Below are 26,259 nucleotides of genomic sequence, written 5' to 3' on the forward strand. Positions count from 1 at the left end.
TCCAGTCCATCTTTTTATTTTTTTGAAAAATTTCTGACATTACAGAACTAAACTGAAATGTATTAATTCCACTCTTACATTTCATGACATAACAGAAAAACTTCATGAGCCAAGAAAGGGGAAGAAGCTTAAACTAAAATATGAATCAGCATTTTAACAGTTGAACAGAGAAAAGGAATTAAAATGCTGCAATTAAAAAAAATCATGAATGGATGGGAAAAGCATGTAGAACTGAAAATTTACAAACTAGTTAAAACCTGGAATTGCTGACTGCTCAAAAACTACACAGATGGATCATGGGGATGAACGGCAGAAACGGGTAATGAGTGAGGTGGTGGCATTGTCCTAGCTGCTTCCCATTCCACCAGTCTCCGAAGAAAGCCTACGATGAAAACAAAAGTTAAAGTCTTTTAACAAACGTAGACAAACAGAGCCAGATTTTGACACAAGTCCAAATTCCACGTTATAATGTGACTTTTTTCAACCATAAAAAGTATGTTGTTCATAGAAAAGTAGTATTTAGCATATGGTAATTTGAAAACTAATTTTTCAGGGGCAAATGCCCAACATACCAATACAGAAGCAGCTACAAAACACACAATGATCTCGAACATATCCAAAAGGAGAGTCAGGCAGGCTTTACTGCAGCTTTTGTACATACATCCCCATATCAAGCATGGCTTCCAGTAGTCTTAAATATTCAGTCCTTTCTGCATATGTGCATACTACTCAAAACAGTCACCAGAATTGTCTAGAAGTAGACATAGTACTTCACTTTTATTAGCATATGCAAACATATAGCCATTAATTATACGACTAGGTTGCCCATTTTTTGTTCATTTTTATCCTGCCTTTATTTTTATAAAATCAAGGCAGCAAACATACCCAATGCTGCCACCTACTCTCCCACAATCCTGCAAAGGGAGTTGGGCTGAGGGAGAGTGACTGGCCCAGTGTCACCCAGCCGATTTTCATGCCTAAACTGGGACTAGAACTCATGGTCCCCTGGTTATTGCTTGTAATGCTTGGTTAGGTATGTTCAGGTATTTAGGAAAGATCAGGTTTAACAAGTCAAATCATTAAAAGATATCAGAAATGGTTTTGATTTAAAAGATAAATTTGTTCTTTGCCAACCTCTATTTTCAAATTGTTAAATATAATACAATTCATACAACTTTCACAGCTTCTGATGCTTACAGCAAAAGTGGTTTTGACTGTACAAATATAAAAAATATAAAATTATTCTAAATTGATCTTTGCTTGTAAAGATCGGAAGTCCCTAAATGGAGGTAGAGGTAGGTGTGTGTGTGTGTGTGTGTGTGTGTGTGTGAGAGAGAGAGAGAGAGAGAGAGAGAGAGAGAGAGAGAGAGAGAGAGAGAGAGAGAGAGAACTATGAATTCTCCACTTTGTCACCATCACAAAGGCACGTTTTAATCCACTGATTGGTAACAAAGAACAGATTTTACTAGTAAAATTACATTAAAAGGACCTGAATGTCCCAAAAACTATTGTATTAAAAAAAGAACATGTCTTCAACCACTTGAAATCTAGGGCTTGAGGTCTGTATATTTAAGCAGAAGCCATGCTATACAAACTTACCTTTTAGAAAGGAGGCTCTCTAACGTAGACTACTAATTGACCGAGAGATTCACTGACAAGCTGCACCCAAATCGACATGGGTTAGGCAACACAAATGGGTAAGGCTCAGCTGAATGGGTCTTTGCCACAATCAGGCCAGAATGGGGGTAGAAGGGTGATAAAATTAGACCCTGTATATACTACTGAATAACTGAAAGGTCCAGTCTTTTATTAATAGAATGGCCCAAGGTAGTTTTCCCTGGAGTAACAGTTAGGCTTCTTAGGTAGCTGAGATTCTTGCATCTGAAGGATGCCTAGGTTGGGGAAGGCTGAGCTGGCCATATAAAAGGACCAAAAGTAGAATTCCAAGTAAGACCCATTGAAACAAGGGCAAAGAATTGTTCATGCTAACTACTGGTAAATACAGGAAGAGGTTCAAGTACATCTAAGTAGTTCACCATTATTTTTGTGCTGTTTTTACAGAGCAGCCTTCCTAAGATAATTTATGGAAGTAGAACTTCCTTAAGTCCCAATTGGTATAGTCAAGGGGGAAGGCTAACTCACAAAATGAAAGTGTGTCACATTTGAGCAAAGCTTGTTTACCCTTCCTTACCCACCCCAAAATATATTCTAGCAAACACTGGACAATTATTTTCTTTTCTAAAAAGTTAACTAATCCACATTAGTGGATTATGCATTAGTACAGCTTGACATTTTTTAAAATGACCCTGATAAAAGCAATCACTTATTCTTGATTCCTATATTAAACAAGACTGGGGACAAGGATGGGTTTTGCTATGGTGTGTTGAAAAGCAGTATCTCTTCTTTGTTTGTATGCTCTGTCCGTCAAGATATAAAGCAGATGATTGTGTGTGAACTTGGAATATTGAAAAATGAACCTCAAATAGCCTCTACTTGGCCCTCATGGTGTAGCTGTATCTTGGAGATGAGAATATGATCCCATGTACCAAAAAGCTGAGACAAGTTCAAATCAAATTTACAGATCCAACGGATAGATCACTGCTATGAACAAATCATAGTCCAGGAATAACAGATTATAGAGAATTAAGACTCTATAGGTAGTCATCTTACTTGTAATTTCTGTGAAATAAGCAACATTGGGAGCATAACTCAAACCCAGAAAAAAAGACCTGTTATTAATTTCCCCCCACTATCAATGAAGTCAACTGTTTAGAAATCTAGAATTTTTGTACATACTACATAATACATTCAAAGTGTGCTGCCTTAATATAATTTGACAGAGGAACATTATTTTCCTGCTGCTTCACAAAACTAATAGTGTTGAAGATTGGAAAAATTGTAAAGGTGAATGTGGATGCAAATGAAGGCAAATGCAGATTTTTTTAAAGAAGTCAGGTACTGATATCCACTTCCCAATACTGTGAATTTGATATGGTTATTACTGAGAACTAGTGTTTGTGCAATATAACAAATAGCTTCTGGACAACACATCACCACCTTACTGGTCACACAATCAGTCTCTACAAGACACTATGAAACAGACGGCCAATCCATAAACTTGGTTAAGAGTGGACAATTTTTACTTGATGTGATTACACTACAGCAGAACAGATTTTTTTAAAAAAAGTTACAATTGTGAAAGTCAAACTGCAGAAACAATTACTAAAAAAGACTCCTACTATTAAAGGAAAAAAAGATTTAACATAACTGCGTAAGTCAGCCAGTTAATGGCCATCCCATCCCTCACAATAGGATCAGATTAGACCCTCCACATCCCTGAATGCGAAGTCCAAAATTATGTAGCCCCATAATCTAATTGCCATTTCAAACTTGTTCCAATTTTAATACAAAAGATAAGCACACAATTCTTATCAATTTTAACAATTATCTTTTCTTATTCAGTGTTACCTCAACACTTTGAAAATTAATAAACATCCCCCCCCCATTTTTTTTAAACTGCAATGTTCATGCGGCAATCCCAGGCTAAAAATCAAGTGATTCTGATTCAGATGGGAAAATAATATGAGCACCATGATAAACACTGGAGCTCTGCTTTTTATTACGTTATCCTATTTGTCTGACTTCTGCTTCCAAAAAGCCCTTATTGGTGGAAACAGGCGACTTCCTTGGTCTTTGAAATTAGATGTTTGCTGGGACAAGAGAAGCCAACTGGCTAGCTTTGGCAGAAGACTTTCTTTCAAGACAAACTACATGGCCTAAGGAGCATCTTTTAAAAGACACTATGCACAAACTAATATTTTCATTAATAATAATGAGATTTTTAAACTATAGCTCTGGGCTACTCATCTATCAACTAGAGGATTAGATCTTTTATTTCATTTTTAGAACATATGGCAAAAGAAGGCTGGACTTGAAGCACTATTAAAGCTGTTTATACACTGTGCTTGTTGATCCAATTCTCTTATCTCCTTAGTGATAACATAGTCCTGGATGTAGAGAAAGTCAGGTATCTGAGGCACTTGCGTTTTTCAGAAACTCACAGCAACCTCTACAAAAGTATAGGACGTACTGTATGCGCAAAGAAATGTATCACATTTCTACCAAACAGGTGAATGAATAGACATGCTAGCTAGGAATTCTCATGGACAAGCCATAGCCTGAATGGAAACACAGTGTACAAGGCCTACTCCCTGCCTTAAGTTGGCAACTTCACAATTGTATACTGAATGGTTACAGCTTCCCAAGCATAGAGCTTAAACATTTCAATACACTCCAGGAAAGTCTTCTCCAATATGAGATATATTTTCTCTTAACTTTTCCATCAAGCCCAAGGCAATACAGCAGTAGGCAGGGATGACTGCAATTTTGGTCCCAAACACTGGGGGTGGCGGGGCTATCAGGCTGAGGAAAACTATTCTAGGACAATAATTGACATCTATTTAAAGACTTTTAGCCTGGGTGTGCAATGCGATATCCACCAGTTTGCAGTTATATAGTCTAGATCCAATTCAGGCACATCTGTGCACATTCTCACTGTGATAGCTTTATTACAAGACAGACATTGAGACAGGTTTGACCAAAGTAGCCTCTTTGCAACAGCTTAAACCAAGGTATCACAAAATGAATAGTTTTTATTAACAAATGCTAGAATCCCATACCCCACCCACCCTTGCCCACCCACCTTATTATTTCATGTAACAATGCAAACAAAATCTACTAAAGCAACAGCTACAAGCTATATAATCAAGATTACTACTGGACTCCAAAACTGATTAATACACTTGCTCAATTGTCTTTGACCTAGTGGAGATTGGCAGCAATAAGAAACTCCATTCTAAAGAATCACAAGCTCATTTCTGTTTTTGAAGTTTAAAAAAAAAAATCTCTTCCAAGTCTCCTCTACAGGATTCCCAATTGCTGAAAAACAATCTGCTGTTCCTCTAAGGCCACAAGCAGACTCTCAGTAGGGAGAGAATCTCTGTTTTTCCGTTTTCAGTTTGTTAGTAACACATGGCACAGCTGAGGTGGTGGAGGCACCCTTAGCAGCAGACACAACATTTAGAGCCAGGAGAGGGACGGGTTTCATGCCAAGCAGACTGGAGACACAGGGGGCGGTCGGAAGAGGGTTGGGGAGGCTGGAGGGTGCGTCGGAGACCCCTGCTGTCGCAAGCGAGGGGGTGGTGGTGGAGGAGGAAGAAGAAGAAGGGGTGGAGGGTTGAGAGAGGTTGATGCTGAGGTGGTCGGGGATCGTGACGGAGGCTGCCTGGGAGGAGGGTTTAGCGCTTTCTAAACTGTAACAGAGGAAAAAAGGAACAAAATATACGGGTGGGTGGATGGGAACACCACACAAAAAGCACAGGACACAAAACAGCTTAAATAGCATGAACCTAGTCTGGAAAGGTTTGGAAATAGCATAGCCAGAAGAAAGATGGGATGGGGAGAGAATGCTGGCTGCCAGGGAATCTCAACATTCTCTAGATGTACCAAGGTCCATTTTACAGTCCCCCAAAACATTGCCCAACCCTAATCCCATCAGGAGTAATTCCAATTTATATTGACTTCAGAAGTGGCCATTTTGTTATTTAATACAGAACTACATACCACCCTGTGAAATTACAGAAGACTATTAAATCAACGTGGCCAGTGTTTATTCGCAAAAGTTCTAAACCAACATTAACACAGTGCTGAGTTCTATGAAATGGTACTAAACCAATCAGGAAGTCTTAACTGAACTCCAGAATTCAGCATTTAGTTTTCTCCATATTAATTCATGAAAGAAAATAACTTATTTTGGAGAGGCCATTTAAAACAATAGATTTCATAAAATCAAACTCCAGAGGTAGGGCTTATTTTATTTTTGTCAGAAATAGTTCAATGAATTGTAGGCTGATCTGATGTTTTTAATCAGGTCTTAAAGCAACTTGTTCTTGCCTAGAAAATAGGATTCACATCCACAATTGCAGCTTATGCTCTGGATGTGTTTTCTTTCATTTACTGTACCCACATTTCTCTATTGATAAACTGAGACACTTCATCAGTTAAGAGGCAATGTTTTGAGAGTACCCAGATAATAAATAGGCAATGGTAGTGATTATTGTTTTGTTTTGAGATGCTTCGGCATTGGCTATTGATTCCCCTATTGAAGCTCAAGTTCACACACACAACACCCCAAAAACCCCACATTATCTACCAAAAACATGAAGGCGTGTGCAAACATCCCAAGCTTGAATATTCAGAGCTCAGAACAGCAACTGAGTGTTTGGTGTCCAAACAAAATGTCCAGCATTTTTTAGTTTTATCCCAAACCTAGGGCAAATTGGAGCGCTTCATTCCATGTTAGTTTTGACTATTCTGATGCCCCACAATAGGGCTTGGATTTAGAAGATTTTAAATGGGATTTAGCTAATAAAGCAGCAAGCAAAATTGCCATCCTTGTGACTGGTAATAGCTAATTGAAGAAAGGAAACTGCACAATTGCTACCTAATTGCCAGTTTTACAGATAGTCCTCACTTAACGACCATTTGAAATTGTGGCAGTCATAGAATGGATGTTTTAGTGTCTTAGTGGCCCAACGCATCCAAGGTGTCATAAATGATTGTGCATTCCTCAGTCATGTGACTGCATGTTGGGTGGTTGCATTGTTCAGCAGTCACATAAGTGGAATATGCAATGCTTTTTTGCTGCTTTCTGAAAACGCCCAAATAAATGGGTTTGCTTGACTGCCACAAAAGAGGCAGCAAATTACTTCCAGTCATGTGGGTGCTCAAGTTATGACTGAAATGACATATGATTGTAATTCTGAGCTCAATTATGGCGGTAAATTGAGGACTACTTGTACTGTTGTTTTAAATCTTTTGCTACGGGTCAAGGTTATCTTAAATTATAATGGAATATGTACTTGGAGCATTGTCACTCCATTATGTGTTTTGCTTTATTTTACAGGAAGTTTGCCAAAACACCAATATGTATATACTTATCAGAAACTGTGTTGCTAGGCTGTTGAATATTCAGGATAAAAAAAAGCTCCAACAGAAAAATCTACTGTTGCTGCTAATAAGCTGTTTATGGGCTATGCTAAAGTCAACCCACTGATTTAATCCTTGAGCAAGAAAATTTTAATTTTAAACGTATTTGAACTTATCTCCTTGGCTACTTTTTTCTGCAGATTGGATGGGGGGAAAAAATCAGCAGACTACTGCCTGCCTACTTTCATTGTTTTAGAATGAAAAATGGAGTAAATCCTTGCCACTAATCTTACGATATAAATCTCCAGAGGTTGGCAGTCTCTTGAAACCTAACAGAACAATGTTTTAAGTAAAAGTTATGCTCTGCACTTGCAACTGTTTTATTTTGCTTTCTGCAGGAATATGACGCAGTTATTCTGCTTGATATACCTAGATTTATACTTTCTTATACATCTCGGAATGTAGGAGAGGGGCTTGGCTTTTTTTCTGCTGCTTAATGCATAGAATGGTTCATCCCTATTGCTTAATACCAGATCAGCCAAAACTAATAATTTTTTTTTTTAAAGATTGAGGAACTCAAAATAAGACACACAATTTATAGGGCAACTGTAAGAATAGTACAATGTGGGTCATAATTATGTATATAGCGTTTTGTTTCTAGTTATTTGCCATACAATACTTTTTTATAGGCACTATGTCTCTCAAAACATTCCAAGTCCTTGAGTTCGGTCTGAAGCCATTATTATCCCTCTTTGCAAATGGCACAGCAGCCATTTGCAAGTGTCATTAAGCCACTTACAAAACGTATTTTTGCAGTTGCTACCATCACCATCACATTATATTACATTACAGTTCTGGCATAAATTTAATTGGGGAGAGCACGAGAGCCTTTAATAAGAATTTTAGGAGGTTTTCATAGCAATGAGTGAAAAAAACATTCACTCCAACGGTGGAGCCTATGTTAACATTTAGCCATTGAATTGAAACAACAGTTTCCTCGGCATACCAAAATGGCCACTTCTGTTCAAAGACATTCGAGACGTTTGGGTAGTTTTAAAAAATGTCAGCAACTTCACATCTGGAATACCCTTGTTTCTTATTCTCTATCAGCCCTGAAACTAAACTGTATATTCTTACTTTCTTACAATGGATACTTTAGTGATAGCATAGATGGCAAGTAAGAATGTCAGGACATAGAATACCAGCTGTTTGGGTCTGGACTTTTTAATTATTGAAAACATAAGCCGATAGTTTGGATTTTGCGCCACGAGATTGGGTGGTAATGGCTATTTGCCAGTTGGGGATTGAAAGGAAAGAGCCCCAGAAGCTGCCACTGCTTGCTGCAGAGCCCCACTGCAGCCCATTACAAAACCTCAATGCAAGCAAAAGCATATATGGAGAAAAAGAACTGCAGGAGCAGTGGCAGTGACCAAAGTCACATTCCTGGGGCACAGCCACCCCTACCTTTTTTTCGATAAACTGCATACTGTTATCATTTAGGAATCCAACTAAGCACCTCTTTTTTTTTAAAAAAAACGTAGTACTTAGCAATTCCAAGTCTAGCTTGCCTTCATAAAAAGACGGGTTTTTCAGAAGACAATCAGCTAGTAATGTTTTTTTTAAAGGAAGCTCAAGGTCCATAGTGCAGTGAGGGATGTACTGCATGTCTTATTTCTCTCCTCTACCTCCAATACCTTCCCAATCTCAACCCATGCATCTGTGAAGATGAGGTAGCTCCAGTGCACCAAACAGCAGTTTTGTACTATTTCTGCACAAGAGTGGGGGAAGGGGGGGGTAATTGGGAACTTTTAGTCTTTTTAAAAGGTTTTTTAAAAGTATACATTTCTTTTATCATCTGAGGCATGCATTAATAAGCAGTTTACTAAAAACTTACCTGACATTAATTAGATATTGAGCCAGGCTGATGCTGGCTGCAGATCCAGTTATAGTAACCTGCCTGTCAGTAGATCCTTCCACTGGATTGGCAATTTTGATCTGCGCCCCAGACATCTGGCGAATCTCATTGATCTTGGCGCCTTGACGCCCAATGATACAACCAATCAGCTAAGAAAATGAAAACAAAGTCTTAATCAAATTGCAATCTGAAATGTCAAAAATATGTTTTTGTACTGTTGTTTTCTTTTCAGACTTGGATGAGGCTGATGTCTAGAAACTATGTAAATGCTGTTTTCTATCAGGAAGCTTCACTATTGTTAAAAGACCTTTTCTTAAATTGTTTTCCAATTGGCATATTAAACGTACGTGAATTCAAATGAATAAAATTGTCCTGTAGTGTTAACTTAGTTGGACAAATAACTTTGTTATCTTTTGCACAGAATTCCTATATTACCAAAGAATCATAGCTTTCCTTAATCTTTTGGAATTCAAAGCAACACATACTCAATTTCAACATTTGCTGTTTAAATCAACTTAATGGCACTCCAGAGTGTTAATAGTCAAACTAGGTCTGCAATATAACAGCGTGGCATTTGGTGCTCATAATCAATATTCTTTTGAAAGGTTGGCAGCTGCATTAATTTTGAGATGTGCAATAGTTTTCAATATTTTGTATGCTAAAGGCTTCTTCTCAGAAGGCCAGCATAATACCCTCCAAACTAATCATTAAGCCACGTTTTAACTTGTAAAGAATTTTCCTTATTCTAAATTGCAATGTTTGTTTTAAAAGACTACAAAAAGAAAACGGAATTGTTCCTTTCCTTTTCAGTTACAGAATCGTAATCTAAGAGATACTTTAGACTGCTAGATGCTTTGGTGTCATTGTTCACGTACAGGTATCCCTCTACCATTCCTGTATACTGCAGGAGTCAAAAAGAGGGCTGAGAAAATACTTAGACCCCTCACATCCTGGACATAAATTGTTTCAACTTCTACCCTCAATGCGACGCTAAAGGGCACTGCACACCAGAATAGTTAGGGATCTAGGTCCCCCCCCCCGAATGCCATTATTCTGCTAAACAACTAATTCCCACACTATCTAACTATTTACTAAGACTGTATTACTATTATTCTTCTCATCCTTCCTATTACCAATCTCCTCCCACTTATGACTATAATCATGTTGCTTATATTTTTACCATTTATATTGTTCTGTTTGTTTCCTAGTATGATTTGACTCCTTGTTATATAACCTATGACTATCACTAAGTGTTGTCTCTTATGATTCTTGATGAATGTATTTTTTTCCTTTTATGTACACTGAGAGTGTATGCACCAAAGACAAATTCCTTGTGTGTCCAATCACACATGGCCAATAAAGAATTATATTCTATTCAATTTGATTCTTTAGAGACTGTTTGAAATCACAATAGTACTAAAAAATTGAATTCTGACCAGTGCTCATACTTATGACTATTGTAGTATCACCACAATTACATGATCAAAATTCAGTTGCTTGGCAACCAACAGTCATGTGATTGCCATTTGCAACTTTCCCAGCCAGTCTCCAACAAGCAAAGTCAATGGGAGAAAAGGCAGATTCACTTAACCACTGCAAAGATTCATTTAAACAACCGTGGCAAAAAAAAAAAAAAAAGTTGTAAAATTGGGCATGATTCAGCAATTCTTGCCCAATTATGGCTGTAAATCAAGGACACGTAATTTAAATGTCTTCTTCCCATCCCTAACTATTCTCTAAACTTAAAATAGAACAACTATCTAGATTAGAGCATAACCATAATTTCCTTGAAATGGAACTCCTGAAACAGTATCTCAAGACAATCCAGAATAGAGAGCTTTTGGGCATGTTTGAAAAATACTTACATCATTTGGAATGGTGAGTTCATGAGAAGTAGTCTGAGCTGATGCATCCAAACCTGCTAACATAGGAAGAGATCAAAACAAGTTGAGACAATCAGCCCAGTACAAAACTGAAATGCCAGAGCAATCAGGCTATCATTTGCTGCTGAAAGAATTATAATCTTGAAGTATTCAAGCAGAAGATGAACAAAATGTTAAGCTTAAGCCTCTCTCTCTCTCTCTCTCTCTCTCTCTCTTTGGTAAACTCTCTGATTATAAAAGAGACAAAAATGAATGTTTGCGCTTGGCTAGAGCAAACCGAAGTAGTAATGCCGTCTCTTCTTATGAACAAACAATGGAAAAACCAATTATCCTTTATATAATACTTTCCAACAAGTTGTAATAAACACAGACTCAAAGAAAACACTCACGTTCATCAGTATACAATTTAGTTGTACATAAAGTTATTGCTGCCTCATGGTACAACACCCTCAAAGAGACTTCTTACTTCCTCTGATATCTATCCATCTGATAAGAACAGGAAAAGAGAGTTTCTTTGGGACCTGACCGCTGACCTGGGACTGTTGTCCCCAGGGCCCATGGGTGTAGGCCTTTTCCATCACGGAATCCATTCTCTGGAACACCATACTCCAGATATCAGAATGCTGCTAGGATTCTGGAAGGCCATTAAGTTCTGCCTTTTTCAAAGGGACTGGCAAGTGATCCAAGGTAACACCTTCTGAGTGGTTGCTGTTGATTATCTTGGTGCTGTATTTTGTTCTGTGGTCTGTTGTTATTCATTTTATCTTGTTATTGTGGTTTTTACTTTATGTAATGGACAGAGGCCACATCTCAGTTTTTGACTGGAACTGCACAGAAGCCTGAGCAAATAAATAAATAGCAGTACCATCTGTACTGTTCCAAGAGGCTTTTGTGTAATGCCATTTTTATGTTTATCAACCCAATACAGCTATTGTGTGGACATTTGTAGCTGGCCTACTATCTTCACTAGCAAACAGTTCATGAAAAGAGAATAGACTTATTCATTCTATTATTATCTGCTCTCCAATATAGGTTCCACCGTATTTTACAGAAGGAAAAAAGAATATCGAATATGATTTTGCACCTATTTCATGTGCTGTAGGCTTTCCCCCCTGCACTATAATGCAGTTAGCAGAATTTGGTAACTGGGAAAGACTCCCCTACCATTATGAACATACACAACAGAGTAACTAGGTTTTTTTTCAGTCATTACCCCAATAGCCTTTCACATCTGGAGAGCTGGATTCAACGCCTGTCAAAATACAAGGGACAGTAAGTGTGGTGGTCCTAGCCGAAGTCCTATCAGACTTTCAGCAACAAGGCAAACTTTTATACAACTTGGTACAACTATTTCTACCATAGTAATTGGAAGGCAAGATGCAACTGGCAATGTTATTGAAAGGACCAAAGGAGGAAGCAGCATCAACATTCTCTTTAAAATCAACACAATGTTTTTGTTCTTGAGGATAGTAACAGTCACCTGTTTTTCAAGATTGGTACCTGTGGATCCTTTGTTTTTTAAGTGAAAAAATGTGCTTAAAGCAATTGTCTTAAAAGGCCAAGTGGATATTCTTGGACTGCTAGCTTATATAATAAAGAACAACATTTTCATACCACTGAATCCAGTGTTGCCATGAGACATTGGAAAGTGTGACTGTTGCATTGCCAACTGATGCAGCTTGGTCAGCTAGAAAGAGAGAGAGAGAAAGGTGGATGTTAGGAATTTTGCAGACTTACTTGTCCAGCACAGTTTAAAGAAAAACAGACCCTGCAAGCTGAGCATGAGGTGCTGCCCCCTTGGGATAGGGGAGTTCAGGAGGAAAACTGGATTGAGGAGCAAGCGCTTCCCTGAGCAGAGATGGGTACAGACAGTAGAAAAGCACCAATGGGGTGTGAAGCCAACACCCATCTCAAAAACCCCTGGCTCAACAGAAGGCATCTGCAGTGAATTGTGACAAACACCAGGAGACAAAGCACAAACAGGCAAAATAACACAGAGACTGATTTGCAGTGGTGCTTGGGACCACACCATGCAGGACTCTGTCAAGCATTTGGAGGGGAGAGGTATATCATGAGTGACCAGAATGGAGTCAGATGCTCTCCCCAATCCTAAAACAGTACAAATTTCTAAAGCTCTTAAGACTCACTCATCCCAGCCCCACCCTTTCTTGCTCTAAACATGCTATATGAGCAGAGATCAATTCCTATATGCCCTTCCATGTGAAGTACTACAACTATCTCACACAACTGAAGGTATTAGTAAAGAAGGACAGTGAGGGGAAAAAAGTCCTTTCACATCAAGTGAAGACAGCTCATGGTTTTATTTATTAGCAGAAAGTGTGCCAAGAAAAGGCATCCCAAGCAAAAGCCCTCCACCTTATAACGACACCTGTAGTGACTACATGATGTGCTGGCCATCATGTTTTAGAGATGAAAGCTCAAGTCTGAGGCTAGCTTCCCCTCCACCACCGGGAAGTGCACTACACCCAATGCCCTATGCCATTTACTAAGAACCACAATGACAGTATACCATGGAGTTTTGTTTTGTTTGTTTGTGGGATCTGATATCAAATTGTGGGACAGGGACTGGAACTTGGATAGAATGCCAAGTTTTGCTGGGCAAGTGTGTGTCACAGGACACAGAAAAAGGAGGAGAGATTTAAGGTTGATTACATATAGAACTGCTGAACAAAATTTGAGGCTCATTTTAGGTTGGCTTGTGGTTTCAAATTAAAACAGACTTCTAAAGTGGCTTGTTGAGAAAGCATGGAGAAATTTTGAAGGGAGAAGTGGGTGATTTCAAGACAAGAAGTGTAAACAAAACTTACATCTGGCTGTGGAATGGCATACTGTCCTTGAATGGTATAGGCCTACAAAAAGGAGGAAAACAGTCCTATTAAAAACCATTGGACAGCCACCCAGTGACAGATAAGAGTTCAACTAGCCAGGAAGCCAGAAAGCTGAGGGGAGAATTGTTGGTGGGGAGCCTGAAACCAGGTCTCTTAAAGGGGCTCCTTGTATTAGCTAGGTGTATATAGTGTTTGAAGGGAAAGTGTTCCCCACCACAAAAATGATTAGTATTAACAGCTGGTTGTTGGTGAAGGTTTGTTGTTTAGCAGAGGACTGGATTGTGCTACAAGCCCTTCTGCCCTACACATTCTGCATTCTCGGCTCAAAGGGAAGATTAACTACTTCCTATAGCTCCAACTGTTTTAACAGCTAAGAAGAACCAGCTGGGTGTTCATCCCCATCCCATCCTCTTTAAAATTTTATAGTGGACTACTACAGTCAGGCACTGGATGGCAGAAATACATCTGGAAGAATAAGGAGAAAGCAGCAGCCAGCCAAACACGATGATTCTAGGAATAACCCTACTGAAGAAACCCAGCAATGTAGTCACTGTATGGGGACTTGCTTAACACTAAGTGAAGCTTTGGAAGAACTTATCTCTCACTGGTAGGGCATGGGGAGAAATAAGGCCCTGGTTGGAATTGGCCAAGCAGTTGCCACCTGCAGGTCTGCCTAATGGCCTGCCAGGTACTGTTTGGTGGCCTTAATCCAGTTCCCAATGAACAGGAGTTCACAGCACAAGCCGCCACCACCAATCTTGCCACCCTTGTTGGCAGTCTCAAAGAGGCCAAGGATTGAATGGGCCATGGAGACTGAACTCCCCTCTCACCTCTTGAGGTGGTCCCTCCAGGTCAGAGTTGAGGCACATTGATGGGGCGGTGTGGGGGTAGCTTGCACTGCCGCTGCTGTACCTGTCCTGTGGATAAATAGAGGACTTCAGTCTCCAGGGCTGTCAATCCGAAACCTTTCGCTAACACCAAAGTCACATAAAACTTACTCTGATCAAGGGTTAATCTGTACTAGGCAAATGCTGGCTTACTCTTACTCAGTAGCAAAGACAATGTGAGATTTCCCTCAGTGCAAACCCCAACTACCTTCAACTTCGGGGACAGGAGGACTGCATGAATACAAAATGTCTTATTCTAATGGCATTAATGGGGCTACTCTGCCACAAGATCAATTTCTAGGATGCAAGTGACTACTTCAAATATCTTCGGTAACCTCCCAAGTGCCTTTGCACTGTCAATTAATTGCTTAGCAAGCTATCAAGAGCTTCTGTGGAAGGTAGGTAATATGAATGGGGCAAGGAAGAGGAAGGGATTGAGGCAAGAACAAGATCACGACAGCACCTTTCCCCCAGCAAGATATCCCAATATAAGTAGCGTATGAATGCATAAAGCACTGGGTACATTGCAGCCAGGCCTGTCCAGCTGCTGCCTCTACATTTCTGCTGCTGCCTGAAATCTATTTCCCAGTGCCATCACTGCTTATCTTGACATTCATCTCATGCTGGCTTAGGCCACTTGACCCAATCCATTTCTGAGGCATCTGAAAATTAATGCAGCCCTTAAAAAAAAAAAGCTTAAAGGTGGGCCTTGAGGCATTGTGCTCAAAAGCGGTTGAATGACTATATGTTCCAACTCCACATACTCAAGAGCTTGCCCTGGACACATAGTTCTGAGACCCGCTTTTCCGAAGTGCATGCTTCAACCTCAAACCAAATATATCTAAAATGATCGCGAGAATCTTCAAGTCCAGCTAAAATATCTGAGCACTCACATCCACCAAGTGAATATCATTGAAAATGCTTAACTAGTTATAGGATTCCAGCCAGCTGAGAGACTGAAGTCATGCACTGGCCATAACAATTGATCAGAAAATTAACATATTTGTGCCTCATATTCCTCTGTGCTTGAAGCAGAATAAAATAATTGTACCCCAAGTCATTTCTTTATAAACTAGCCACAGTTACTACTCCATATGTAATTAAAAAGAAAGTGGCACTCATTTCCTTTTAAAGGGATGAAAAAGGTTAAAAAAGAAGTAATTCCCAGAGACTCCCGAATTTGTGCTCAAAGGTACGGTGGCATCAACCAGCAACTCCTCGCTTTCTCAGCCCTCTAGGACACAACTCTCCCAATGTCCACCCGTCTCAATTCAAGCCCCTGCTGCTTTTTGAACTATGGTTCTGCAGAATTAATAGTCTACTTAATAATCACTAATTTGAATGCTGACTCAAAATAGAGGGGCCGGATAAAAAGAGATTGCAAACAATTTTATGCTTGGAGTGGATTATAAATGCCAACAACATCCTGCAAACCACAGTGCTGACTACATTAATTTCCCAAAGAGACCAGAGTTTTGTGAACATTTGAGAGCAGCCTCCAAAGAACAAAACCAAAGCAGCAGAGATAGCACTGTGCTGGCCAGATGGGCAGCACAGGTGATAAGCATGCAGAGTAGTTTGATGTGTGCTGGCAGTGTTGAAGCTTGGTAGGCTACTGCTGTTTTGCCCTCACCCATGCCCAACAAGAGGAATGGCCTTACCTGACCGCCTGCAAAGATGACAGGAGAACTGGATGGCTTGGGTCGATAGGGGATGGTGACACCCTTTGGGGGAGACTAGATTACAAAGAGTCAAAGGGAAAACATGGTTAATCAATAGGGACTTCTTAGAGACACCGAGTATCTGCCAGAACACTTAAATAACAGGCTGAACTACATAGCTAACTGATCGGTCTATGGCTTCTACAATTCTTTGATTTGTCTCTGAACAGTAGTCATATCAATCTTCTGAGAAAGAAAAAGAAAAACTCTTGCTGCCCAAAGGCAGTTTCCTTGTGACGTGAGTTCTCAGGCAAGAATCACTTTCTTCAACAGATACAAGTATAAAAACAGAAAGGCTACAGTTTAAAACAGGACAACTAGGAAATCTAGAAGCAAATAAAGCATTTCTACAAAATGAAGACAAATGACATAGAACTGGGACGATAAGAAAATCTTTTACTGAGAAACATAGCACTGATTTTTTCTTTCATATTCCCCTGGAGATACGTGCAAATAACTGAAGAGACAGTTCAGCTTTCTGGCTAATCAAGACAATGAACCAATCAAAATGGTCTTTTAGCAATCGTGATCCTTTGAAAAATCCTTCGCCTAAATTGACACTTCAAACACCATTTACATGAATCACCCTGCTACTAGAAAAGGGATATATGCTTTCACAAAACTTTCTTGCTGCATTTTATGGAGCAAAAGTAAAATGGCAATTGAGTTGACAGCATGGGAGTCTTTCATCAGCTGCTGAAAATTTAAAAAAATCAACTGGCCACTAGGTAAATGACTCTTTGCTCTTCTTCTGTCATCTACTTTCTATTTGTAAGTGTTAAGCCTTTATAAAAATAAAGATTACCTCCAGCATGACCACACAGATCTGTTTGACACACTCGATGATGGACTGGGGAATCCCAGCAATGGTGATCGCTCTTTCGGTAGAGTTGGGTAACATGTCTCCTGCCACTTGGACCTGCGCCCCTGTGCTCTTAAAATTGAAAATAAAAACAAATCAGGTATTTTCCTTCATGATTTATGCGGTTTATACCACCACCACCACCAAAGATAGTAATTAGTACTATTAGGAAAGACACAAATTTATTGGAAGTTATTGTTATAGAAAAAGATAATTGCAGAACAGTTCCACTATAATACTCGAGTCCCTTTAAAAAAATTGTTTTCACTTATAGTTAAATAATAACCTTGTAAATATTATTCCAGGATGACTCTAAAAGAGTAATTAAAATAAGTTATAATTCCCACTTTTTTGCTCTTATATTTTTGACATACTTTATACCAGGGGTAGTCAACCTTTTTATACCTACCGCCCACTTTTGTATCTCTGTTAGTAGTAAAATTTTCTAACCGCCCACCGGTTCCACAGTAATGGTGATTTATAAAGTAGGGAAGTCAATTAAATTTTAAAAAGGAAAGTGCTTCGGTATAGGACAAAACCCGTACCGCCCACCATGATAGCTGGAACGCCCACTAGTGGGCGGTAGGGACCAGGTTGACTACCACTGCTTTATACAGCAATAATGTTAAATTGACATTTGGCAGCTGTAGATTTTAACGTGATGTTAAGGGACAATTGCAATGTGGTATACTACATGAATACTGTAGTCAAAATAATTTGACAAAGATCAACATCAACTGTTGTAGACAATGTTATTTCTAGGCCTAACTCAACTTCAAAAAGATGCTCAAAAATAGAAAACCATGCACATTCATAACTTTTCTAGAATGGTAGGAAAAATACTAATTTAGTACAGTTAGAAGTAAATTACCCAATCTAAAGCAAAAGAACTTTCCTGAAAGGATAGTATCTACAGCTCTTAGGATCAAGTCATTTACATTTTTAACCAGGGTAACACCCTGGTAAAATGTAATTGCCAATATAATTACATCAAATGATTCGGTAGTTATATATGTTTCAATCCACACACCATGTACTTAATTTCTTTAATGAAAGGGGTTATCCAAATGATGTTGGTCATCCAAGATGTGCAAAGTAGTGTGGTACAGGGAATGTCAGCATAACAACTCTACTGTTAAGGTATTATTTTATTTGACACCAACTTTTTGCTAGAGATTTTAAAAAGTGGAGAATGAGAAGAGTAGCTTTCCAAAAAGACCTTATTGAGCTTCCTTTTCAGCCATCCTCCACTGTCAATTTCATGAGCACTAAATTTAAATGGCCATACTGTACAGTATATTAAGCAGAATGGTGCAGAATCAATGGAAAACATTTGTGTTTACTGCATTTGGCAAAAGATGAAATAATGAGTGTGTATTTTTCCCCACAATAAACTATCTCACAATCCTAGCAGAATTGAGTACCCACCTCTCTTATCTCTTTGATTTTGCAGCCTCCTTTCCCAATAAGAGAACCACATTGGCTGGCAGGTACCACGAGTCTCAAAGTAACAGGGGGCCTGCTAGAAGCTGTACTATTAGTCATTGAGCTGCTGATGTCCTGAAAATAGAGGTTAACAAACTTCAAATAAGCAAGGTTTCAACCAGAGACTGTGTTGAAGCACTCTGCAACTCATGGTTCAAAAAGCTAAACTCTCCTGCATCATGTCCTCAGTAGATTACTAGCAGTGTTCCTAACAAGGGAACTTCTAATGAGGTAAATACATGCTCTTTAATTCTTGGGCCATCTTAAGAAATTCCTCCCATATTTTTCCTTACAGTATGTAAGAATACAAAATGTTTTCCAAAGTACAGAATTAAGTTCTTATTCAGCATATTACAAACAAATTATTTTTACTTCACATATTGTAACAGGGAAAACACTTGTAATATGAAAATATCTAAAACAGGCTAAAGTCTTCCTGTCTCAGCTATCAGACACAAAACCCTGCTTACAGTGCTAGTGTTTTTATCTGAGAAACTTCAGTCATGGTATAGATGTCTGCATTATCTTAAAAACCTAAACTCAATCACTACAGTTTTCTTCTAAGCAAGCTAAAATTTCCACGCCAAGAACAGTAAAAAAATATATTTTACTACGCAAAGACAAGGGCTGAAGCTTTGAAGATGTAATAGAGCAAGCAGAAAAGGCTGTTTCAAGTTCTAAAAGGTTACTGAAATTGTGTGTATGTTTAGAAACTGACTTTCAAGTTAAGAAGCCTGCTTTAGCATATCAAATATCAAACATTCAAATATCCCTTTAATATTTGCTTTCCACTGAAGGTTACCCTTTTTTAGCTTGAAATTTTAAACTACATTCCTATGCTTTATTATTTGGTAGACCAAGGGCATGATATTGAAGCAGTAGGGTCAGTGAAGCCAGCCAACTGAAGTTAAGAAAATGACTTCACGAAGTTGCTAATTTTAGGAGCAACTCAAAACTGTTTTGCTAGAGTATTTATTCTGATACTTTAAAAAAAATCATTGTGTTTTAGAACTGAATTTCTTCCAGGCTCACTTTTGAAATTATATCCAACGTGAAGATGGGGGGGAAAAAGCTTATCTAACAAAATGTTAACATCTGCTATTTCAGTGGAAAAAGGCACTGCAGGACAATAGCAGACTGCTCTTCAATTTCCAGCCTGTAAAAAGCTGGTATTGTACAGATTTAAGAGGAAACAAAGACAAATGCTTGCTTCATTTCTCCCAACAGCAGAAGAAATGGAGACACCTTATTTATTATTGCTGTTATTCTAACTGGGGCAAATCCACTATGTACCAGGCATGCACAATTTGTAGATGGGAAAGGGACACACTGACATAGTAAAAATTATTTTAGGCTACAAAAAAGTATGTGGCACACTAATCGGCTACAGCAAAGCAGCAGCAGTACTGGAGAGACCTGGAGGTGCTAAGCAGCACATCTCCTGCAGAAGCAAATTTATTGACTTAAAAAAAAATACCAGCAGACACATAGGACTACTGGTCATATGTTGTGCAAGCCTGCTCTATACTCCGAGGCAGCTCAGGCAGAAGCATCAACTGAAATTTTCAAAGGTTAAAAAGAACTATTGCTATTGTTGTCTATTTTATTGAGATCAAAGCTGTTGATATCACAGAATTGAGAAAATTCTCTCAAGTGGCTATAATTTCACAGTGCCAGTTTGGTGGTGTAGAGTAGAACAGAGCAGAATAACAAGAGTTGGAAGGATCTTGGAGGTCTTCTAGTTCAATCCGCTACACAGGCAGGAAACCCTAAATTGTGTTTGCACGATAGCGTGCACATGCCCCATACTCACAATCCAATGCGCCCCGGCCACCTGTGCATGTGTCCAAATGTGACCCCCCACGCATGCACGCACAACCCCCCACGCAGGGGGGGTCCTCCCTCCCCAGGCTTCAGGAAAGCCTCTGGGAGCCTGGGGAGGGCAAATAATGAGAACATTCCGGAGGCTTTCCTGAAGCATGGGGACAGCGAAAATGGCCTCCCGCAACCCTCCAGAAAGCCAAAAATCAGTTGGCGACATGCACATGCACGCTGGAGCTGACAGCTCGCGTGCCAGCAGATATGGCTCCATGTGCCACCTGTGCTTTATGTCTGCCATCATGGCCCTCTACCATTTCAGACAAGTAGTAGTTAAGGTGCTGGCTTAAGGTGCTGATTTCTAGGCTTACCATAAGCATAGAAGGTAGCTAGGTGATTTTAGGTCTGTTGCTCTCTTAGCACAACTTACTTCACAGGGTTGTTTGTTGTGAAGAAAAATATGCTGCTAGAATATTAGCTATGATTGCTGCCTCTTGTTATTTATATTTAACTATGTATGTATAGATGTACGTGGCATGATAAAAATGTAAATTGAAACTCTATAGTACAGTTTTGTTACGTTTCTGATTTTTGCAAGTAGAAGCAAGAAGAACAATTTGAAGAACAATTGAAGCCATTCTTCGAAACATATCTCTATATTGTATCAGAGCCACCCAGAGATTTTTAAAGAACTTGGGATTGTGTGGGGAAACCAATTAACTTATTTCCCCCTTTGAGTATATTGTAGGATGAGAGGCATTAGTCTATGGTAGGATCAGGAAAGTCCAATAATATTTTCTCCGGCTAACAAATTTTGTCAAAGATAGCTGTACACCTTATGAAGCGAGCTGCAGTTCACAAAAGTGTATATCTGCTAATAAAATTTGTTAGTCAGAAAAGTGAGATCAGACTGAGGCTTCCCCCCACCCCCCTTGAATAATATCATCTTATAATGGGAATCTCCTCAGCTTAGTATCATAATTCATTGTTTTTGAATAAGAAACAAAATCTACTATCATTTAAAAAAATATTTACTTCATAAAAATGTGGGTTCTAAGAAAAAAAATTATCTCCAGCTTGATCTTCTCAAAACAGTTTCAATCCATGCTCATTACCCCAAATGCCTTTCATGGTCATATCCTCAACCCATCAAAGATCATCTAATTAAATTCACACACCTCTTCCAGTTTATCAATAATCATAGCAAAAGCTTTGAAGATGGCATTAGTGGGTCCAGCAAGAGTGATAATCCGTTCTGGGCAGTTCCCTTCTGAGATGTTAATCCGTGCACCACTCTAAAAAGAAAAAACAATTGAATTGCTAGACAATATTGCACCACTTCTTAGGATTGCACTAAGATTTCTGGGATTTCTTTTTAAGTAAGAATGCTAAGGTTTGGACTGTAGCCTCTGAGTTTCATCTCTGATCCGCTTCACCTTTTTCCCCATAAAGTTCTCTACTCCAAATTTATCTGGAAACAACATCCAGTTAAAACAAAACAGATATAATACAGGAACAACATAATTACTAATGTTTAGTTAAAAAGGCCCATATTGCCCTATTTATCAGGTCCATTTTGTTTGCCTTTTATCCTTTGAAACGTACCTCTTCACGCATCTTCTTTACAGACTCTCCTTTCTATGCATAGGGAAAAAAGAAAAAAGCTTGTGAAAACTTATTAATTCAAATGTGTGTAAGAAAATACTAATTAAATTGTGTCACATACCTTTCCAATGATGCTTCCAACCTCCTGAAACAGCAAACATGAAAAGTTATATAATTCTATAATTTAACAAATGTCCATAACCATAAGTTCCCAAACATTATGCTTATAAGTCCTACATTTTTCAAACAAAAAACATTTATTTTTACAATTGACAAGAGGAACTTGATTAAGTTTAATTTGATAATCTCAAAGCTCTGATTGAAGTAATTGTACTGGAAGAGGATTTAAATCAGCATTTTGAAGATATACTTAATCAAGTTAAATTCTAGTTTCCCCTCTTAGGGGTTAAGAGAACAATATATGGCATGCTAAGAGCAAGCAGATGTTTTAATCTGATCAGACAACTGGATTTTCCAAGGCATTTACTGTGACCTAGTTTTATGCCAAGACAAAGAACATGGAAAGCTGCAATTACCTTCCCATGCATAAGTAGGCGAATAGTAAGTGTGACATTTAAACCTCCTTCAATTACGCCGGTGTCCATCTTGAGTTGTGTTCAGTTAGGTCAGGCTTAGTCAGTGGTCAAATCTTTGGTCGCTGGGAGAAAAAAAACCGCACTGTAATAGAAAAATACCATCTCATCACCCACCAGTTCATTGGAACCATTTCCAATCTGTATTTAATTTATTGTTTGAAAACATGTTTTTTAAATATATCTTAACAAAAAGTACACCAAGGGATGTAGGGTTTTCTCCCCTTTTAAACTGTAACATTGCCATAACTCTCAGCAAAGAAAAATAATAATAAATTATGGCCCTTTACTGTTTGCAATGGAAGACAAATATTAAAATTATTTTAGAAGGGAAGAAAAAGATGCAAATTTATTGTGTTCATTTTAATCCCATCTGGACATTAGCTTAGTTGAGTATGCAATGTCTGCGGCGTATTGGAATCCTTTGAGATTAATGCCTGGATTGCATTGCCTTTTCTGTTCACATTAGCTTGGTTGTGGATACTTTGTATGCCAGGGCTGTCAAACTCACTGCCCGTGGGCCGAATGCGTCACATGCTGGCCCTGCCCCCGCCCAGTTTAGCAAAGGGGAAAAAGTCCCAATACATCATGTGATACCGTGACGACATGAGTTTGACACCCCTGCTGTATGTCTTAGCATTGTGTACACAATAACATCAATTTGACAGGAGAGAATGGGCCAAAGTAATCCCTACACCTAGATTTCCTGTGTTTTCTCTTAAGAGTTGATAAAGATAAATTTCCATCTCCTATATGTTTATTCATAAAATATTCAGATACTTGAAAAAATTAAAATGTTCATGTTTACCAGAAATATGGATTATGGTTTCGTCTTGAAATACTCGTCATGAACTAAGATTCCCCTTGAACAATCTGATTTTCTTTTCGACCCAGATGCCCTTTCCCCAATTTTGCTGGGATAGAGAGCAATTGTCATTTTCATATCCACAACAAACTAGTTTCTCCATTAATTCCTAGTTCTTCTGGTAATTTCTGCATTAAGAATATTGAAATAAAACTATTTAAATCTGACAGTGTACAGCCTGGTTGACCAATTGTATCAGTATGCGACACTTAAATCACCTTTTATATAATATCCAATTTTAAGCACCAAGAACCTCAATCTTGAATCTAATAACTTCTGAGCATGATCAATATGCTTTTCTTAAGCTACTTACTCAACACTACAGGGAGCTACAACACAGGCAGTTTTTTAATTAATGAATTGACAAAATTACTTGTTCATTAAGATATGCATCAGTATTAGAGAGTCAGTTTAGTGTATTTGGTGTATTATAAAGGCATCAGGCAAGAAACTGGGAGACAGTGAGTTCTAGTCACACATCAGCACAAAATACAGCTGGGTAGTGACTTTGGGCCAGTCACTCATTTTCAGCTCTAGAAAAGTAGGCAAAGGCAAATCACTTCTGAAAAACCTTGCCAAGAAAACTGCAGGGACTAGTTCAGGCAGTCGCCAGGAGTCCACATTGACTTGAAGGCACAAAAAAATAAAATAAATCTATATTAAGAATGTAGAAGGACAGACATCAGAAATTGCTTTTTATTATCAAAAATTAAAAATCAGATTGTTTTTTTTTGCTTAGAGCGTAGATAAAAATATACCATTAATAGAATAAGACCACAATTTCACTGTATCTGCCACATTTCAGATAAGTCTCTATATTTTTAAAAGTGTGTTATGCAACTCTCTCCCAAATCCTTATTCACTCATTCGTGTAACTCACAAGGATTTTTGTCTACATCAACAATTTAACACATTGGATTAATAAATCTGATGCCCATAAAAAAGGTCTGTTTTGCTTGTTTACAATTGTATTTTTAAAAAACCTAACCCATAAGAATTTAATCTTCAAATTATGTTTATTATTTTCCAATCATTGTTAAAGTTTCAATCAGATAATTTTCTTTTCTTTTTCTAAAAGATCTGGCTTCCTTCTCAATGTTTCACAGAAGGGGGGGAAACAAAGTGGCAAAATTTGAGTATACAGCCCAATTTTACATATATTTCAACCTATTCCACATTAGGTATTTACCAATTTCGCTATTTAAAAAAAGTACGCTAAATACTCCTTTATGTGTCCAGTGTCGGGGGCGGGAGGGAGAGGGGGAAACAACCCCACTCTTTTTTAAATCCAAACCCTACTCGGGTTTTTTTTTTAAAATCCTTGAGGCAAAGTTCTTATACTGTGTCGACTTTTCCTCCCCAAACGACCTGAGAAGGCTTAAAAAGAGAATCGCGGTTAAACAGTGAAGAGGGCGCTGTACCGCTGGCGGGATACAGTGCTTTGAAAATTACACAAGACGCAACTCGGCGGCGGCGGCGGCTCCCTTCCCCGCTCCCTCCTCCGCCCGCCAGCGGGGCCGCCTCCATTCTCCCGACTCCAGAGCCAAAGCGCGTTATAGCGTCAGCCTCGCCCTCCCTCCCCCACTCCAACGCATAAACTCCGCCCCTCCCTTCCCCCCCCGCCACCCTCTCCTTCCTCCCTCTCTCCCCCCTCCCTCCGACCGTCCCTCGCGCGGCTAGGGCCTAGATCCCGCCCAATGTGACGCAGCAACAGCGCGCGCGCCCCCCCCGGCCTTGTGCGGCCTCCCCAGTTAGCGCCCCCCCCCGCAAACACGCAGAGCTCTGATCGCGCGGGCCCCGCTCCGATACGCAGGTGGCAAGGCGAACGCGCCCCCCCCCGCGCGCGCCTCACACGCGCACTCGGGCCGGATTAGGCCCCAGTAGGCCGCGCGCGCATCCCCCAGCTTCCTTAGTGGCCTGGCCGGGTCGGGGAAAGAGAACTGGCGGAAAACTGAAACTACTCGAGGCCGAGGATTGAGAATGGGGGGGGGGGGGTGAGGGTAAACACTAATCCAGGGTTAGTAGGGAAGCTTACCTGGCGGGATAGCTGGCCAGGCCAGGCCTCGCACGTCCGCTCGCTCTCTTGCTCACTGACTCGCTCGGCGGGAGGGGGAGGGGATGGGACGGGGGAGCGGGAGGAGGGAGGGCGGGTGGTGCGTGGGTCTCCGGGGCGGGCGGAGGGAGCGGGACAGGGGGAGGGGAGGAGGAGGAGAGAGCCGGGGTGGGCGGGTGGGATGGCGGCGGCGGGAGGAGGGCAAGGGCAGCGGGAAGGGGCTGCGGCAGCTGCTCTTGCGGCGGCGGCCTCGGCGGGTCTGGGAGGGGGAGCTGGAGAGCGGGGCGATTTCAACCCCGCCTTGACCCGGAAATAATAAGATCCCTCCCCCGTGTGGACCTCTTGCGCGCTAGAACGAGAGAGAAGGGCGGCCCAGCGCGGCTCTGCCAATTGCCGTTGTAATTTGGATCATAGAGCGGAGGCAATGATAGGCGGGCCTGGGACACCGGATAGAGAGTCTTCAATGGCGGGGGGTGCGTGATACCCCCTTCAGGCGAACTGCTGCGTAGTCTTCCAAAAGCAGCGTGGTGCGACTGACGAACTATGGAGAATCGCTGCAGGAGGAAAGGGATAGAGAAAAAAAGCGGGCAGCCATCTATTTATCAACAGCGTATCTATAGTAATACTGCGGTTTCCAAAATTGCCACCCTGTTAGTCTTAAAAGGGGGAGCGGAAGCATCCAGTTTGCTTTCGGTTGTTCTTGTTAACTTTGACGGAACAATCAGCAGCAACCCAG

The 26,259-nt window shown here is 39.9% G+C and overlaps 1 protein-coding gene across 16 annotated transcripts; it reads right to left on the minus strand.

The window, feature by feature from the left end:
• On the minus strand, positions 1-25,849 carry PCBP2 (poly(rC) binding protein 2). 16 transcript variants are annotated; one of them, XM_081934467.1, is made up of 15 exons: positions 25,506-25,834; positions 22,549-22,690; positions 22,134-22,157; positions 22,013-22,045; positions 21,586-21,702; positions 18,533-18,664; positions 17,048-17,176; positions 16,183-16,257; positions 14,465-14,551; positions 13,614-13,655; positions 12,400-12,472; positions 11,999-12,037; positions 10,768-10,820; positions 8,882-9,051; positions 1-382 (listed from the first exon to the last, which is right to left on the minus strand). In XM_081934467.1, exons 2-15 carry the CDS (start codon positions 22,615-22,617, stop codon positions 346-348), a joined length of 1,080 nt encoding a protein of 359 aa, XP_081790593.1. In that variant the 5' UTR covers positions 22,618-22,690; positions 25,506-25,834; the 3' UTR covers positions 1-345. The 16 variants fall into 16 exon arrangements, with proteins under 16 accessions (XP_081790593.1, XP_081790595.1, XP_081790594.1 ...); XM_081934470.1 differs by lacking the exon at positions 1-382 and adding an exon at positions 3,119-5,312 and having other exon boundaries at positions 22,549-22,670; positions 25,506-25,849; XM_081934462.1 differs by lacking the exon at positions 1-382 and adding an exon at positions 3,119-5,312 and having other exon boundaries at positions 25,506-25,849.
• Between the last annotated feature and the right edge of the window lie 410 nt (positions 25,850-26,259).

The sequence above is a fragment of the Natrix helvetica genome (assembly GCF_964273705.1).
Source record: "Natrix helvetica genome assembly, chromosome: 1".
NCBI lineage: Eukaryota > Metazoa > Chordata > Lepidosauria > Squamata > Natricidae > Natrix > Natrix helvetica.